Source organism: Ursus maritimus, unplaced genomic scaffold (genome assembly GCF_017311325.1).
Source record: "Ursus maritimus isolate PB19 unplaced genomic scaffold, ASM1731132v1 scaffold_9, whole genome shotgun sequence".
In the NCBI taxonomy this organism is placed as follows: Eukaryota; Metazoa; Chordata; class Mammalia; order Carnivora; family Ursidae; genus Ursus; species Ursus maritimus.
Window position 1 is genome coordinate 10,871,663 of NW_024427107.1, and position 17,276 is coordinate 10,888,938.

The 17,276-nt window shown below is 39.6% G+C and overlaps 1 protein-coding gene across 4 annotated transcripts in view; it reads right to left on the bottom strand.

The window, feature by feature from the left end:
* The window catches only part of TOX (thymocyte selection associated high mobility group box), a 292,833-nt gene that overhangs the window by 113,887 nt on the left and 161,670 nt on the right, over positions 1–17,276 (bottom strand). For all 4 annotated transcript variants that reach the window (XM_040626093.1, XM_040626092.1, XM_040626094.1 and 1 more), the window contains one exon: positions 12,807–13,049. In XM_040626093.1, coding sequence (XP_040482027.1) covers positions 12,807–13,049 — 243 coding nt within the window. The remainder of the gene's footprint in view (positions 1–12,806; positions 13,050–17,276) is intronic.

The following is a 17,276-nucleotide window of genomic DNA, read 5'->3' on the forward strand; positions in this document are numbered from 1 at the left end:
GCAGAACTGCACGAATACTAGTCTGTTAGCACAGCCTGCTTGTTACCTGAGGAGGCAACACCGTTTCCCTTACGGAAGAGTTTAAATTTTAAATTATTGGGTTTTTTCAGGTAGCTAACATTTTTCATTAGCTGGAATTCTAATTTATTCAACGTGATGACTAGAGAATGTACTTAGACTATTACGTGCGAGCAATGTTCACCTTGTACCTCACTTAATCCCTACAACCGTATGGTGATGTAAATATTATTGTTGTCATCTCATTTTTTTTTTCCTTTTACAGTGAAGGAAATGGAGAGTCCAAGAGGTCAAGTGATTTGTCAAAGTCACCCAGCCAGAACACCAAGTCTATCCTTTTTCCACTGGACTATATGATCTCTCTTTTCCTCTACCCACTCTCTCGGATTATTATTATTTCAACAATGTAAAAATAGAGTGAGTGTATTTTGCAGAATGGTGAATGTTACCTGGGCTGGCAAGCCTGGGGTCAATAGCGATGGCTCATCAGGGTTTATGAAAACACACCCTGTCAGGGAACGGAGAGGACAAAGGCTCAATTAAGGCTTTCAGTGCAAAGTTACTGAGCCCTTGACTCACCAGAAATGCAGGGGTGACAATCCCTAGGCTGCCCACCTCTCTACCTACCACCTGTCCACCTGTGTAACCTGTCTCTGTGTCCTCAGTCCTTCTTGGGTAAAATAAGGATTACACCACCCTTTCCTGGTGTGATTATGGGGATTAAGGAGGAAACTGTAAAACACCTTGCCCGGGACCTGGCATGAGTTGGGGCTCAGTAAATGTTGGCATAGTAGTTCTTAGAATGTCACATACAGCACGGATGCCAGTAACTAGAAGTGGAAACAGACAGTGGAAGGAAACCCCAGGCAAGCAATTATGGGACTTCAGAGGACACGGATCATGGAAGTTAGCGGACACGAGGCACGCTGTCTGCCTAGTACAGCTCGAGAGCTTCAGATGCATAGACCCATTCAGTCATCACCACCAGACGAGAGTGAGGCAGAGAGAGGTGAGGTCACTTGCCCAGAGTCGCACCCAGCCAGTGAGGGGCCAGGCAGGGTCAAGTCCAGGCCGCCTCGCCCCAGAACCCGCCAGTGGACCAAGCATTCATACTGCTTCCCAAGACTCCAAAGCCATTAGTCAGGGTCTGCAGGTGACCACCACACTCCCTGGACAATTTAAGGAGGGTACTGCCATTGAGAGTTTGATCTTCCATGGTCTCCAATTTTCCATGTTTGTATATAGGTGACCCTCATCCTCCCAAGTGAACTGTCAGCTGCTGGATTCTAACAGTCACTCCACATAACACCTACAGATCCGAGGCACAAGGAAGACACTCCACACAAGTGTGATGAGTGGGGTGAACTGCGACAGCAGAGCACCGCTTCAGAAAATGCAGTGTCTGCTGTTTGCTGGGAAACACAGGCCCGCCTCCTGTGCTGCTATCCTCAGAAACGAGGCTGCTTTGGGGAAAAGCAGTAACAACCCATAAATAAGAACATATCCCAGGTAACAGTAGTGTTAATGGAAGGTCCCACTTTGTATCTGTCCGGTGGAAGTATGGCCTTCGCAGGCCACTGATCCCCGCACAGTGGGTGAGAGTCCCAGATACCCAAACACAATCAACACATAAATGCATCACTGTGTAGATTTATGGAAGGAGCAAGAGACATCCATAAATACAGATGCAAATAGCGCACTTTTACTCTGTGTGTGAATAATAGTTTGTTGGTTGGGGCCCCTCTTCTTCTTCTTCTGTTAATCGTTCAAACACTATGAGATATGGGTAACCTCACAATAGGAAGAAAATGTAAAATGGTAAGGGTTTTGTTTGTCTTTTCATAGTCTTCCTAAGTTTAATGTTTTTTTTAGCAATAATCTTTATGAATCTACTTTCTAAAGAAGCAAAGAACTTATTTTTCATTCAGCGCATTTTCAAGTTTCACAACGTATGAAGTATGGTCCTGTCTCCATTTGGTAAGCCATTATTTATGTCTGCTGGCTGGCAGAGAGTGTGATCAAATATGCAATGCATACAAAAATATGAAAAGTTTTAATAGTGTAATGTGTTTTGGGGGTTGAGTAATTTTTTATTAAAGACAATCAAGATTTTGATTAAAAAAAAACAAAACGTAACTGCTAAAGAATAATACTTTTCGAATGTAACAAATTTTGACAAAGTTCCATGCCTATCAAAAATCGAATCGCTATCTTGAATTACAAAAAGGAGTTAAATCCTCCCTCTGTTAAATGGTACTTAGATTTCCCTGGGGGATTTGTACATTCCATTAAATTCAAAGATGTTCAACTATCAATTTTGTTATTATATATTAATCAGAATGCTAAATATATTCATTAGGTGAAGGAAAAAAAGAAAAGATCTGTTCTCTGGGTGATTATGGCATTTGTGATATTTTAAATGGTCCAAAAAAGGAAAGTCAAATCTCATATTTTAATGACTGTACCAAATGGTCAAAGATCCTGTAGCACCTTGTACCTTTTCTCCAAGGGAGCGTGTCTTGCTTCTGGCAAGGTATATGAATGGCTAATATAAAAAGGCAAATACTATGTTCCTATAGGTAATGCTTGTCTGCATTAGAGAACTCGGAACTTTCAAACTGGAAAAAAACTGAAATGGAAAAAAACCAAAACCTGCTCTTAAAATGTTCCCGTATGCTCTAGATAAGAATAGTTAATGAATAATGAAGGAAGTGGTGTCTTAAAATGAGACTGGTTCATTGTTCTCCTGAAAAGCATTTTAGACTCATTCTCCTATGACTCCATGACTAAATGGGTTTATAATGCAACATTTTAATGTTAATAATCTACTTGCACAAATCAAGCAAATGGCAAGTCAAAGATTGAATCATTTTGTAATGATAATAATAAAAAAAAAACCCACTGGTCATGTGGGCCAATTTTTAATAGACATTAATTGTTCACATTTCTTCTTCTGCCTCCAAGATTCTGGGGACTAGGCAGAAATATATTTCTTTAGAAGTCTTGTAATTTTACTGACAATTTTTCTCCATAAAAATAGCTTTACTCAGAAAATAAAAGTATTCGCCTAAAAAGGAAGATCAACTAACACAGTGTAATTGATTGTCAAATATATCAATTTAATAGTGGTACAGGTTAGGAATTAGTAGTAAATTGATTCAAGTATTAAGACTACAAGCTTGGATGCAAATTTAGGGCTCAAATTCATTTAGCTATATTGAAAGTATTATAGTGGGCTAGAGCATTTAGACCCCATGACACAGAACATTAAATAAAAAAAAAAACTGGAATATTTGTATCATTTTAGGAGACTCAACAATGGCTTCGAAGTGTCAGCATAAAAAAACAATAATGATCCTGCACCTGTCTGGGGAAAATATTACGGGCTCCGGTGGGGACAAATGAGTTCATTCATTCGATCAGAAAGTGTTACCAAGATCTTACCAAGTGCGGTGCACTACTTATAGTATTGTTATCAATAATTTCCACTAGAAGGAATAAAACCAAGTAAGCTGGTAAGGTATCTTGGTCCTCTTATCTGTAGAGAGTTCGCGGGGGGGAATGAGAGGGAACAGGAAGTTCTCCTCTTCACGGGGGAAGGCTTGTCCTGAGCATCGTTGGCAAAAGGCAAAGGAAGGAAAGAGAGAGCAAGAAGGACATGTGCGCGAAGTGCTCAGTTTAGGGCCTGGTGTAGAGTGAGGACTTTATACAGGAAGTATTATCGCCATGATTTAGGGTACGGGACTGAGAGTGGAACGTTCCCAGGACCGGAAATGAGGAGAAACCAACAATGAGAAAGGGCAGAAGGAGGGGCCTAAACAGGAAGCGCACGCTGGGCCGGAGCCCTCAGCTACATGGTCCCCACACACAGGCCCCACTGGCTGTTTATCCTCCCCACTCCCCCCTGTCTTTCATCGGGAGTCCGTGCTGCTTTTCCCCATCGGCCTCCTCAGCACTTTAGGGAACATTTTATTAACAATTGGGAGGGTATATCCAGTGGCCGAAACCTCATGCCAGGGAGTCTCGCTCATGGTCTTACGTAGAGTCTGTTTCTCTGAGGACACTTCTGTGAGTACATAACTATTTTTCTTCCCTCTCTTTGTTTGCTAAGGACTATTTAAATAATGGATACCCAGCCAGAAAAAAAAGAGGAATTGATGAGCAGCACCATCATGGCCTTTCCAGATGTTTGCCTTTAGGACGTGAAATGAGTTACGCAGAAACGAGATGGGGAATTGCTGGCTAGACCCCAGCGGAGCAAGGAACCCGCCGTGGGAGTGATCGATGGGCCAAAAATTAAATATGTCAGCAATCAGTGATGCTATTCAAGAGCCTATCCTCAAACGTCCACGTGGGGGCAGAGAATTATTTGAAAAATTCAGAAATTAATCTGTCATCTCAGGCCCTGTCTGGAGCTATGCCTCCCATTGTGGTCAGCATGCCTTTCGATCCCAAACTAAAAAAAAAAAAAAAAAAAAAAAAAAAAAAGGAAGTTAATTCAGTTTTAAAGTTGAAAAAATATGACCTTTGAGGAAAGGTTACAGGAATCGGGGTTGTTGGGGCCAGTTACAACACAACTGCCAACTTGACTTCATAAATGTCAACTACTTGAAATCAACTGTGCTCCAAACCTTCAGACATCCGAAGGGGACAAAGTAGACGAAAATTGTAGTAAGAGATTTTCGTTTAACTTTAATAAGGAACTTCCTGGAAGGAATCAAAATCTCTTACTGCAATTTGACTTAATGTTACAAGGTTAATTAAACACAAACAGGCTACCAAGGAAAATTGTGGAATCTTGGCTCTTAGATAGAAAACCGCATATCTGAAATGGTTTAGGTTTACTCCTGCCTGGAATTAAGAGGCTGGATTGAATAACTCCTAGAGTTTGTATATTATATAACTGGTTTTATAGCTTTTTAACTTCTTCCGTGCTTGGGTGAGGCACACATCCATATGAACCCTAGGGCTGAAGAAAAAGTACAACGAGCCCTATATACGAAGTCGATCTTGAGTTTTCTTACTTGGCAGAAGAAAAGAAAAGTGTTATTTTTAAATTGGCTCCTTTCCTGAACACTATTAAGGAGAACTCCAGTTTGGAATAATATTGTATTGTAGCACTAAAAGATAGTCCCAAATCATTAACATACTGAGTCCATTGAATTCCTTATCAATACCACATTCAAAGTAGTCTGTTCTGAGCAAAGAAAGGGCTGAAGTAGAGCTTAACAACTAACCACAAACAACACATTTTTGGCCTTATTAGGAATTTGACATTAAAAAAAAAAACCCAAACCACACATTTTTATTATATATGGTCAAAAATAAGAACAAAACCAGCCCATTACTTCACAGCATTAAAGTGGTTGAATACCTTGTTCTCATGTGCTGCAATATTCAAAAAAAGGGTAATTTGTGTGGGGGGGAAACCCAAGCAAAACCAGGCTGTAATTGCAAAACATTTTGTGAATTGTGGCATAATGCTAAATAATTATTCTTCGTCTTTTTTCTTCTGTCAAAATGGGCAAAATCATTTCTTTCTGTTGCTTTTTCTCCCCTGTTTTTTAAAGAAAGAAACAAACCACTGTGACATCCATTCCATTTTAAACTAATGCTTCTATTATTTCATATCTAAATGGGGCTGACATCATCAGCTCCTTCGTGTCCTGAAAGATATTTAGCTCTGGTCCGCTGTTACATTCTTGATGCATTACATGAAATAAAATATCTCAAGATTTCAAAAATATTTATTTTAAAAACAGCAATCAGATTGCCTGTAATCACATTTTCTGCTTGGCTTTGAAAGCTACATTATTCAATATGCCAGTGGTCCTTCCCATAATGGCAACATATTAGAAATTCATGCCGCTCCAATCCATCTGACTTCCTTGACGTACCGCACTCCCCCTTGACCCGGAGGAACACTCCTGCTTCAGTTCCTGTGTCCTGCCTAGAGCCTTCTGAAGTGAAGCTTGTCAAAACAGTTGTACGGTGGCCTCCGAATGCAAAGTGTGGCATGACTGAACGCCGAAAATGACAATACATCTGAGTATATACATGATGCTTGCTTTTGTTGCCTGGAAATATAAGGCATTTGGGAAATCACCCCCTCCTCCCGCTCCCCCATTTCCTTGCCTTTTAACATCTTTTTCCATTTTCAACTCCGGAACTGAAAATTTGAAGCATTCAAAGAAATTGAAATCTCCTTTGTTGCCTTTTTTTTATTATTATTATTGTACATTTTCTATAATGTGTCATTAGGAACCACACTCCACCAAAAGCTCAGGTCTAAATGACTCCTTTCTGTGAGGCCATTCTAAAACTTTGCACGGTTTTTCTTTGTATGAAAGAGCTTCTGTTGACCACACAAAGAACAAGCAATCGCCACATATAGGCCAGGCAGTGAGGCTTGGATGACTTTATACAAGGTTACATTTTCCTTTCCCCCAGTCCATGATTAAACCCCGCAGTGAATGTGCCAGAGTAGAGAGAAAAAGAAGAGGCTCTTGATTTCAGTTTGTAGGAATCAAAGGATTTTTCTTAAACCATGAATACTTAATACAGATATTTTCTTATTCTACCTTTCTCCCAAAATAGTTCTGTCGTTTCTTTATAACAACATGAAAACACTGTCCGGTCTCACCAAACAACATCACTTCTTCTTAATGGCAGAACAACATTTTCCACTCAAAGAAACGTTCTGTTCAATAGATTCAAATATCTTAATAACCAATTAGGCCCCCCCGGAGGGGGGGGCGCTGGAGAACAGGTAAAACACTAAGAAAGCCAAAGTGACAGTAGAAAAAATTACTAAGTGACCAAAGTGAAAAGTTGGGTGAGTCGTGAGTCTGGATCACAGTTGTGTGGTCAACAGAGTATGAATCATAGGAAAATGCTAGCCCTGGACTGGGTCTCGGAGATCAACTAGTTCTGTGGTTTTCCATCTTCTCGGGGGACAGAATCTGTTGTGTAGGGGAGCTTTTATAGGAAATGTGAACAAGTGAGACAAATAACAGCAAAAAACCTCTGGCTGATTCCCGCCTTCCTCTGGCTCCAACCAGCTTCTTTGGAACCCCTGATCTAGCCCAATCCTGCTGGTTACAGATGGGGTGCAGTAAATTGCCCATGCTTAACAAGCTTATCCAAGGCAGGCCCTGGCTTTCCAGACTCTTGTGCCAGTGCTCACCTAGCCAGATTCCACTCTCTGAGAAGCTCAGGCTCATCAGTTACGCACTATCAAAATAACTCAAGGGAATGTTGAGAAAAATGGAACTCTTGCAATAGTGGGTCAGGAATAGCTGTTTAACTTGGACCTAGAGAATCAGAACTAATTGGCACTTGTTTGACAGTATATACTAATAGAAATTCTATCCTGTTTTATAGGCTGGGCTTAGAAAACAGGGACTTTAAGAAAATGGAACCTTTTTTAAGTGCCAGGAATCGAACTTCTTGTGGGAGTCCCAACTGACTACTGATGTATAAAATGGCACCAGAAAGAACATACAAAAAGGCAACGCTGGCAAACCTGGGAAGGAAGAAATTGCACCCTAAGCATGTTTCACTCTCTATATAGGTTTATGATAAATTTCAAAAAGCAATCTAGATACTCTACCCTGGTGAACTTTTTATCAGAAAGAGATTCCCACTGAATATATCTAGTCCCTACTGTGGGATATGCAGTACTTTACAGATACTAACTTCTTTAATATTCACATTATAGGATTAAATATCTTATTATACTCATTTTATAGATAAGAAAACTGAGGCACAGAAAGGTTATGTAAGTTGCTCAGTGTCACACAGCTGGTAAGTGACAGTGGCAGGATTTGAACGGAAGTGGTCTGGCTCCAAGATGTTGGTTTCAATGATAATGGTATGTAAGGACACTCAGTGAAAGGTAAAGCCTTTGGTGACTAGCAGGCTTATTGTCTTTTTTTTTTTCCCCTACAGATGTGTGGATGATTCAGGATCAAAGTATAAATAACTCTTTGGGAAAATCTCCCTCATGCATTTTAACTCCTCCAAAAGAGTCAAGAGAAAGCTTGTTTTTTCCATTTTTTAAAAGACTGATTTGTTTTATTTTATTTATTTTTAAAGATTTTATTTATTTTATTTATTTATTTATTTATTTATTTATTTATTTATTTTAGAGAGAAAGAGTTTATTTATTTTAGAGAGAGAAAGCAGGGGAAGGAGCAGAGAGAGAGGGACAAGTTGACTTTGTGTTGAACGCGATGCCTGATGTGTGGCTCGATCCCACAACCCTGAGATCATGACCTGGGCAGAAATCAAGATTTGGACACCTAACTGACTGAGCCACCCTATTTATTTATTTATCTATTTATCTATCTATTTATTTATCTATCTATTTATTTACTTTAGAGAGAGAGAGAGAAAGCGTGAGTGTGTGGGGAGTGGCAGAGGGAGAGGAAAAGAGAATCTCAAGCAGACTCCCTGCTGAGCCCAGGGTGGACACATGTCACAACCCATGAAATCATGACCTGAGCCAAAACCGAGAATCGGATGCTTATCTGACTGAGCAACACAGGCACCCCACTTTTCCCATTCATTTAACAAATGTAAATAATGCTTCCCTTGTTTCCACGACTGGTCTAAGCAATTCTTTAATACTCATTTAACCCCATGAGGTAAGGACTATTTTTATCCTGTTTTTCAGATAAGAAAGCTAGGATATTTATGGGCTGAGCCACTAAGCAAGTCCTTAGCCACTCTGAAACTCCATTTTCTAATTGTGAAATTGGGATAATAATACTCATTCAGACACTGATTTCTAATTATGAACTAATTTGTTTCTGTCCAATATATTAGACATTGGTAGGAAATGCTTATAATCAGTAAAACTGTATCACTTATGTTGCCACTGGGGATAAGACCAAGCAGATACAAGAAACTTGTTGAAAAGCTTTTGGAAAATGCAATCGGAGATAGTTGATCCTATACATAATCTGCCTAGGGTGGTTTATACTCATAGGATTATAAAAGTTACAGCAAGTTTATTATTTAGAATCTACAAGTGTTAGCTTTGATTATTGTAGGTGACCTGGAAAGAAGGGCTTGGAAAGAGCCCTGTAATTTCTAGGTGAGCAGCTCTTACATCTGGATTTCTGTAGCCATTACTTCCTTGTCTATATGAGCATCGATGACCTAAATTGTGCCCTCTTCACAAACATACTTCAACAATTGGCAAACTGACCAAGAGTTCGGCTGTTAAACTTTGAGATCGCATTAGGCCCAAGCAAAGTTTTCGGGGAAGAGTTTCAGTCTGTTTTTACAAAGAAACACGAAAAACATATTCTAGTCTTAAAGTTCCATTGAAAGCAAAGAACCCCTGAGTGCTTTTGAAATGTAAAATACACTGTATGAAGGGTTGTTCATTTTTCAATCCATTTGTATCCGGGAATGATGTGAAAACAGCTCAGTAGCCCATCTTTCTGTTCTCACTGTCACCGCCCCGTGTATCTCCTCAACACCTCTTGCCTGAGTTATGACAATTGGCTGCACAGACTTTCCACAACTCCAGTTTCTTACCACCACTATCCATCTAGGAAGATGCCAGAAAGATTTTCCTCTGATACTGCTTTCATAATGCTTTTGCCTTGAGTGGAAACGGCCAATGGTTTCTTTGAATCCATCATATTAAGCCCGTAGTCCTTTCATTGGTTTTTGAAGCCTTTGGTCAAACCTTCCAACTTAAAATCTCAAGCTGCTCTGCATATGCTCTCCAATATGCCTTTTCTTTCCCTCTCTGTTTGTCCAAATCAAAACCATCTTTCAGGCCCTGCCTGCAGCCCTACATTTTCCACTAGGTTTTATAGACTACCCAAACCAGATTACTCTAACCTCTTCCGACTAGGAATTCCTACTGGGTTCATTGGCCAGTAAAACTGAGTTTAGCATTTCTCCTGGTCTCTAATTGCTTCATTTCTTACCCTAACTGTTCCATACCTATTTATGTTTTCTCTGTAATTTATAAGCTTCTGAAGGACAGTGACCATGTCTTATCAATCATTTGAGCACTTTCAAACATTTAGATCACAGTAAGCATTTAAAATGTACACACTGATGAATGGCATTCTAGACGCATGATACTTCAAAAGAAGAACTGAAGAGGCTCCTTGTTTCTCAAAGGAATTAGTACACTCCTGTAAAGTTGGCCCTTCCAACTTTATTAGATTTCTATTGCAACTTTACAGTGTATCAAACTCGGGCTCCTGGACTCCAGCCAGAGATCCTAGCCTTGAAAGAGGATTCTTACAATAAATTTAATCTTTGAATCTACTTTCTCCAAGACCCCATTGTCTTAAAAAATAAGTTTAATATAGATTTAATGTTAGAATCATCATCAAGTAGACCTATGCTGTACAATATAGCAGCCACCAGGAGCATGTAGCTACCTTACATGTAAAATAATTCAAATACAGTAAGATAAAAATTAGTTCTTCAGTCACTCCAGCCACATTCAAAGTGCTTCATAGCCAGTGAATACTGCTATTGGACAGCACGGCTAACAGAAGAGCCGTTATCACAGAACGTTCTATTAGGCTGTGCTAAAGCCCGTCCAAAGCCTCACCAAGACTTGGATTACTTCTCGGAGTAGCTTTTTACATAACAGCATACAACGGTAGGACCAGTACTGGGAGTAGGCAAAGTGGATGTCCATCTTAAAATGTGGTCTGGGAGGTATGGAGGAAGGCTCACCAGCATATGAAAAATCCTGCTAGACACGCCTTGCCAGGAACCAGAATGGCAAATTAGAGCTTCGTCCCCATAGTTTAGACCAAACGGGGCCCCTCTGTCTTGCACAGTGTTAAAAGTTCCAAAGGAAATACCACGTTGAAGGGAAAATGCCGAAAGTCCAGTTTTTGACACGGGGTTGGGTGGGGAAAACATAAAGAAATTTGGATGAGGAGAAGCTCCTGATAGGGCAAGAAGAAAGCACAGTGGAGGAGGGGCCTAGAACGTGGTACATTTCACGCTGTGACTAGGTCTGGTTCTGAGCATGCCATTTAAGGATGTAGTGGCTGCCATTTTGACAACTCTGGGGGAATCCTTGAGGCATATATGTTGGAGTTGCACACAACATATGTATGCATATGTACACTCTTAACGAGTGAGTGGTATATCAAGATGGTCCTGGGAATGCTAAGAAGGCAAATTATATAAAGGAAAAAGGGTTTTGAGACTTAAATTACATAACTGAATATCTCATTATCCCTTCTATGGCCCCACTCCATTCATACCATGAAAAAGCTTAGGGGACTGACTTGGCATACACTGTATGCATTCTTCTTTGCCTTCTTAGCAAACAGGTGGTGCCTATAAAGGCATCTCCTGGATGCCTCATTGACTGTTGAACTGGTTCTGAAGGCCTAGCCCCAAACAAGAATAGACACATGACTTTTCGAGGTGACTACTTTGAAGTACAGCATGATTCAGATTTACAAATTTAGCATATTCGTTTAAAAATCTATTTCCTATTTTATGAAGCCATAGTTAATGCTCTTAGGACAAATCTATACAGGTAGAATAAAAAATCAAGGCAATAGTTTTCTGCCACCGTGAGTGCTGCGAACGAGTTCTCTCTTGGCCACCGAACTAGCTGTCAATTCTTAGGAGAATCTGGACACTATCACGGCATGAGGCTCTGAGCTTCGTTCTCGAAAAGTGACTTCAGGGTTTCTTTTGACCCTCCCTCGACATTCATGATTAACAGGAAGACCTTCTGAAGTCACTCAAGTTAGAGATAGATCCCCAAATGATTTTGATTAGTGATAATGTGAATGTTGTCTATCAGAAGCCATATAGTATGAGCAAGTTAATCAGTTTGTTCATTGTGAGCAGGACAGCACTGTTCAGTGACTTACCAAAGTGACAATTGAGTTACATGTACTGTTAAGAGATTGAACAACGGAAACCAAAGGGTGCTAATTAAAAGTCACTGTTAACCTCAGGGAGAGTTTTATGACAAGGTAAAGAGTTCTGTCCTTGGCCATATACTGCTGAAACTATTTTTCACTACTTAAGAGATAGAGAAATGATTAAGGTTTTAGATGACACACAAACCAGAAGGAAAGATTTCATGATAAGTCAGTGTTTCTCAAACACGGGATACTTATTAAAAATACAGATCACTGGACTTCTGGGTAGAAGCTGGAAATTAAATTTCTGCTGGTTTTTCTGGACGATACACATTCCCACTAACTTTGAGAAGTACAGAACCTTGAACATTCATGGGGACAATGGATCCAATAGACTGAAACACTTTAATGGAGGTGAGTTTTGATCACTAGAATTCTACCTCCAAAAATAAAAATGAAGATGACTTTCTTGCTTTCCTATCCTGTAAATCGGTGGAAAATAGGGGAGAAATCTAGTTGAATAGGAACTGCTCTTCAGAAGATGTGAGGGTCTTGTTTGTGGTGAGAAATCTGGCAGTAAATGAGAGGTGGCCCCTTTTAAGATAGTTTTTATCTGAAAGCTAGTAAGACAGTTCAACCCCATGATAGGGCCTTCAGTGTCAAATAGTGTTCAAAACTTCGGGTTAGACCTATGAGTGATCAGACAGGTAATTAATTGATTTTGCCCTGAATTCAATAGAAGACAGATAATTACTTTAGGGATTTATGGAGAACATTCACCCTAGCTAAAAACTTATGCCTAGTTTCAGAATCCCGCGTTACTACAATGTAAAGCTTCTCCCATGAAAGGTAGCATTACCATCAGTATGTCCCTCACTCCCCACCACAAAATGGTAAGCAGATTCTTACCACAGAAATGGAGTTGGTAAGCAGTGCTCCGTCCTGTCCCAGCAAATTGGACACGGTGATTTCAGGTAGGTCCATGTTTTGTGGATGAAATGGTAGCAGGCCATTATGGTTCATTGGGTGACACAGAGAGTGGTAACCAGGTTCGACTTCATTCACGTGCACCAGTGAGTGGTCGGGGAGGGAAGGAGGGGTGATTGGTGGAATGTTGAAGTCTTCACTTTCCAGGCTTGGACCAGGGTAAGACTGAAAAGACAAGAGATATTGTTGCAAATTATCATTGCCCTTCTTCTTCATCACTATGAACAAATACACACTATCCCTTCAGATATGATTACAAGCAGCCTTATGGATTTGGGAAAGACATTTCAAACAAGCAGACTACCCTGCTGTCATTTCATTATTATGCATGGTAGAAAATTGCTTCAAAGGCATATCCACTCCTTGTATAAAGAGTACTTCCATTAAGCAGTTTTATTTTTCCAAGAAACTGAATTCAAACCAATTTCAAAGGTCCCATTAAAATTTTCCAGAGTTTTAATCTAGCTGAATACCTTTTTCATGGGAATTGTGGGGAAGGAAGGCAATTTATAAAATTAATGTTTAATCAAACATGTTTCATAGGACTCCCTACTGCTCAGATCATACGACATAATAGAACGAATTCCAGAAGTTCTGGGGGCAATTGCTTTTGAGTTTTGAAAAGCCGCATGCTCACAACTGACAAAAGAAAAATAATTAGTAAAGACGTAACGTAAGCATGTTGCATAAGCGTGGTTACATAGAAAGTTTGAAATACTAAAAAAAAATTAAAAGCTACTTTTATCATGAAGATTATACCATCAAAATAAAATGAAGGTTGTTTCCTTGATTTCTGACTATTTGCATTTATTTGATTTTCCTCTAAAAGCTGCTAAATGATTTCGTAGTCATTTAGATTCAGTTCAGCTAATTTGAAAGGCAATATCACACTGACATTGTTATAATACTAATTTAGGAATAAAAGTCAATCAGTAAAATAAATAACAACATATGTGGGGCTTTTCCTTTTGAAAAGTAGCTTTAGTTAAAAGAGGAAGGGAGGAGCAAACAAGGAAGGAAAGATTATAGGAGGACACTCCTGTTTAAAATAGAAGGTGGTAAGCATTGAAAATATGAGGAGGCACTGGATAATAAAATATTATTCCCAGTTAAGATCAAGGCATAGCGATATTTAGCTGTCCTTTATAGAGCGGGTGTTAGAATAAAAAGGAAACAATTAGGGTCCGGATCATTCTCGCAAGCCTATCTTTCAAATTAAGCTTGACTTCCTAGTGTTTGAGTGCATGGGTAACAGGACTTGCTTGTCTAACAGCACAGAGACTGCTGAAGTGTGCAAGATTTGAAATGAGCAGGCAGTAGGTAGAAGCCAAAGAAAGTAGTGTAAGGTATTCATTGGGTGTTCAGCCAATAAGCTTCATGCTCCTGCATCCAAGCGCCTGGGGTTATTTTTTCCAGATGGAGTCTATTTGTCTAACAGAAAGAAAATCTTCAAGTTGCACTTGCTAAGTGTTGTACAAGTTTTGATATATTTGTTTAGGTGCTGTCGGAAGACATGATGAAATGAAGCGCTACTGGGAACATCTGGGATTGAGACCTGGTCACATAGAGGCACGTGTGGGTTAGCGACTGGGGGTAGGTGAAGGAAAAGATTTGATTCATCTCTGCAGATCATTGTTCTTAAATATCTAAAGTTCTGCTAACAAAACCACCAACTCTAAAAGTTCAATCATTAGATACCAAATTTTCCTGTTTATAGTTTAGATCTCTTGTCTGAAAAATACATTCATGGTCGGTATCAGAATCCTAAGTGTGATTAAATTCTCATTTGCTTGGTATATTTTAGACCTTGAGTCTATAGAGGTAAACCAACAGTTCCTGGTACAAGCATTGATTTAAGAAGAAGCATAAAAGATTCAAAATGGGGAGGTGGGAGAGAGAAGTACGTGTGTTAATGCTGGTTTTGTAAAAAGCACTGCATTAAGTCCTTTGACTATGGTCTTCACTTAATCCTTAACAATAATCCTGTGTGGGGGGCTTTCATTATCCCGTTTTCCTGAAGAGAAAATCGAGACTCAGAATATAAGTCACTTTGACTCATCTGGTAAACAGTCAGCTCAGTATATATGATGGATGGACACATGCTGTGACATAGAAGCAGTTTAATTGCTAATATTTTATTAGATTGAATGATACAAAGTGGTCAATAGCCAATGGTTTCGGATCAACAAGAATTAATATTAGCTTTGGTATCAGGTCTTTCCTTATCCCAAATTCCATCCCAATGTCTATCCCACTAAAATATTTACTCTATATGATCACACGAATGCATAATTTGTTTTTGTGTTGACATTTCAAAGGCTGAAGTTGTCGATACATTTCTTTTAAGAAGTTAATGGTGTCTGTTTGAAACTTTCCTAAATAAGGTACAGTTAATGCCAGGGATAAAGAAGAAAGATGTTTTTAATTTTATAAATGCTATTAAGCCTCTGAAAATACTCAGGGATATTCTACCCATGGTATACCATAACTTTGCATGCTAGCAGTTCTTCAGTAGTTAAATTTTAATTTGTGGTGTTTTAAAGAAAGGTTTAATTGGTATCACTTTACATTCAGTGATAACAATTGTACTGCAATTTAACAAAGCTACGTGGTTTATTTTCATGTAATTACGCATTAATGTTATTTAATCCATGCACTTATATACTTAAACCACAGATTCCACAACTTAACTGGTAATGGGTAGTTACGCGGATCAGGAATTTTAACAACATAAGGCTACTTAGCAGTTTCTGTTCCTTACATTAGAAGTCATGATATGGTTATTTGCCATGAGCCCATTACAGTGTAACTGATGCCATATAAAAGTATCATAATAATTGTATGAATGTCAAAATGTCACAGAACTTATAAAAACGCCAATGCCAGACTAATTAGTAATTGTGTTTTTTAATGTGGAAGTGAATTAGCTAATTCCTCAATGTTGATTTCCACAACTTGATATCTTTATTTTATTTTTGGAAAACTTCATAGGAATAAGTTTGACTTAACTATAGTGAGTTATAAATTAGAGAAAATCGCAGTTTGGGGAGGAAAGTATTACAATAGGATATGATCCAGTGTTTTCCTTATTCTGCAGGAGGCTGCCTAGTTAGAATCTGCATTCAATGTCTATTGAATGGATTAACAAATGAATCACTGAATGAATGCATAAATGAATGAATGAATGCCAAGATGACTTTTTAAAGGCATGAAATTTGTGAATATAGGATTGTTATTCAAGGGCTTGAATACACACCCTGTATTCCCAAGACTTTGCACTGGCCAGCTGACAATGCCATATATAACGTTAATCTCTCAGCGTGTCAGGAAGCTGGACACATCCTGTTAGAGATATAAAGGCTTAAGCGGCCTGAGAAAGTCTGGGGCAGGGTAGTTTGGTGTCCCTCTCGGCTGCTGATCTGTCCCTCTGAAATGGCTTACACTTACCATTCCATAGTGACACAGAGGTCCCAGATGATTTGTAAGAGTGAGTTTGGGGTCCCTGGGTTCTCAGAAGTCATTGGAACCTAGTGCCTCCTGCAGGTAGAACATCAGCTAAGGACCCCGAGGAAGCCTCAGCTCCATATCGGGATCCCTTGGCAATAGCAGGTGTGCTGCCCCATGCCTGGCCAGCAGCAAGGGAGCATGGAGGGGAGGAAAAGGTACTCTGAGCCCAGGAACATGGACATTGGTGATGAGACCAGGGTGTGGGCAGTCAAAGAAGGCTTCTATGAAGGCCATCTCTGGGTGACACAGTGGACTTAATTCACTTGTCTATTGACTTAAGGTCCTTTTCTGACTTGAGCTTATTTTCTTCCTTTGAGTCTCAGGAAGGCCACGAGTTTCAAGTATTTTTCATTCTCCAGCTGTCTTGGGACCAACATTCCCTTCTAAGACCTTTGCATATCCCATGAGATACAGGACTATGCCTCCTCCCACCCCAAGCCTGAATTAGAGACCACCCAGTCAATCCCAGGTCTTCTGAGGATCTGGAGGGCTGGGTTCTAGAGTAGAATTCTGGAGAACTGGTAGGCACTTGCAAGGTGGTATCATATTCCTTATCACCCTTTATACCCCTCCCGGTCTAGAGATGAAAACCTTATCAGCAGTCCGAGCCATACAACTTGCCTTCTCGCCAGGGAATGATAAAAGTCAATGGTGACCATCTACACAGACAGAGAAAAAGTGTTTAGGGATAGTGGCATGAAATTCAAGCCACTACTTTTAATTTTATCTTGGACCTTCACCACGTTAATGCAAGGTAAATAGGAAACAAAGAATCATGCAAAGTGATTTGCTCTAACTGGTAGCCAGTCTGCATGATCTAAATGATTCAAAGAACTCAAAATTCTGTTATTTCTACTTAACCAGGCTCTCCCTGATCTTCAGCTA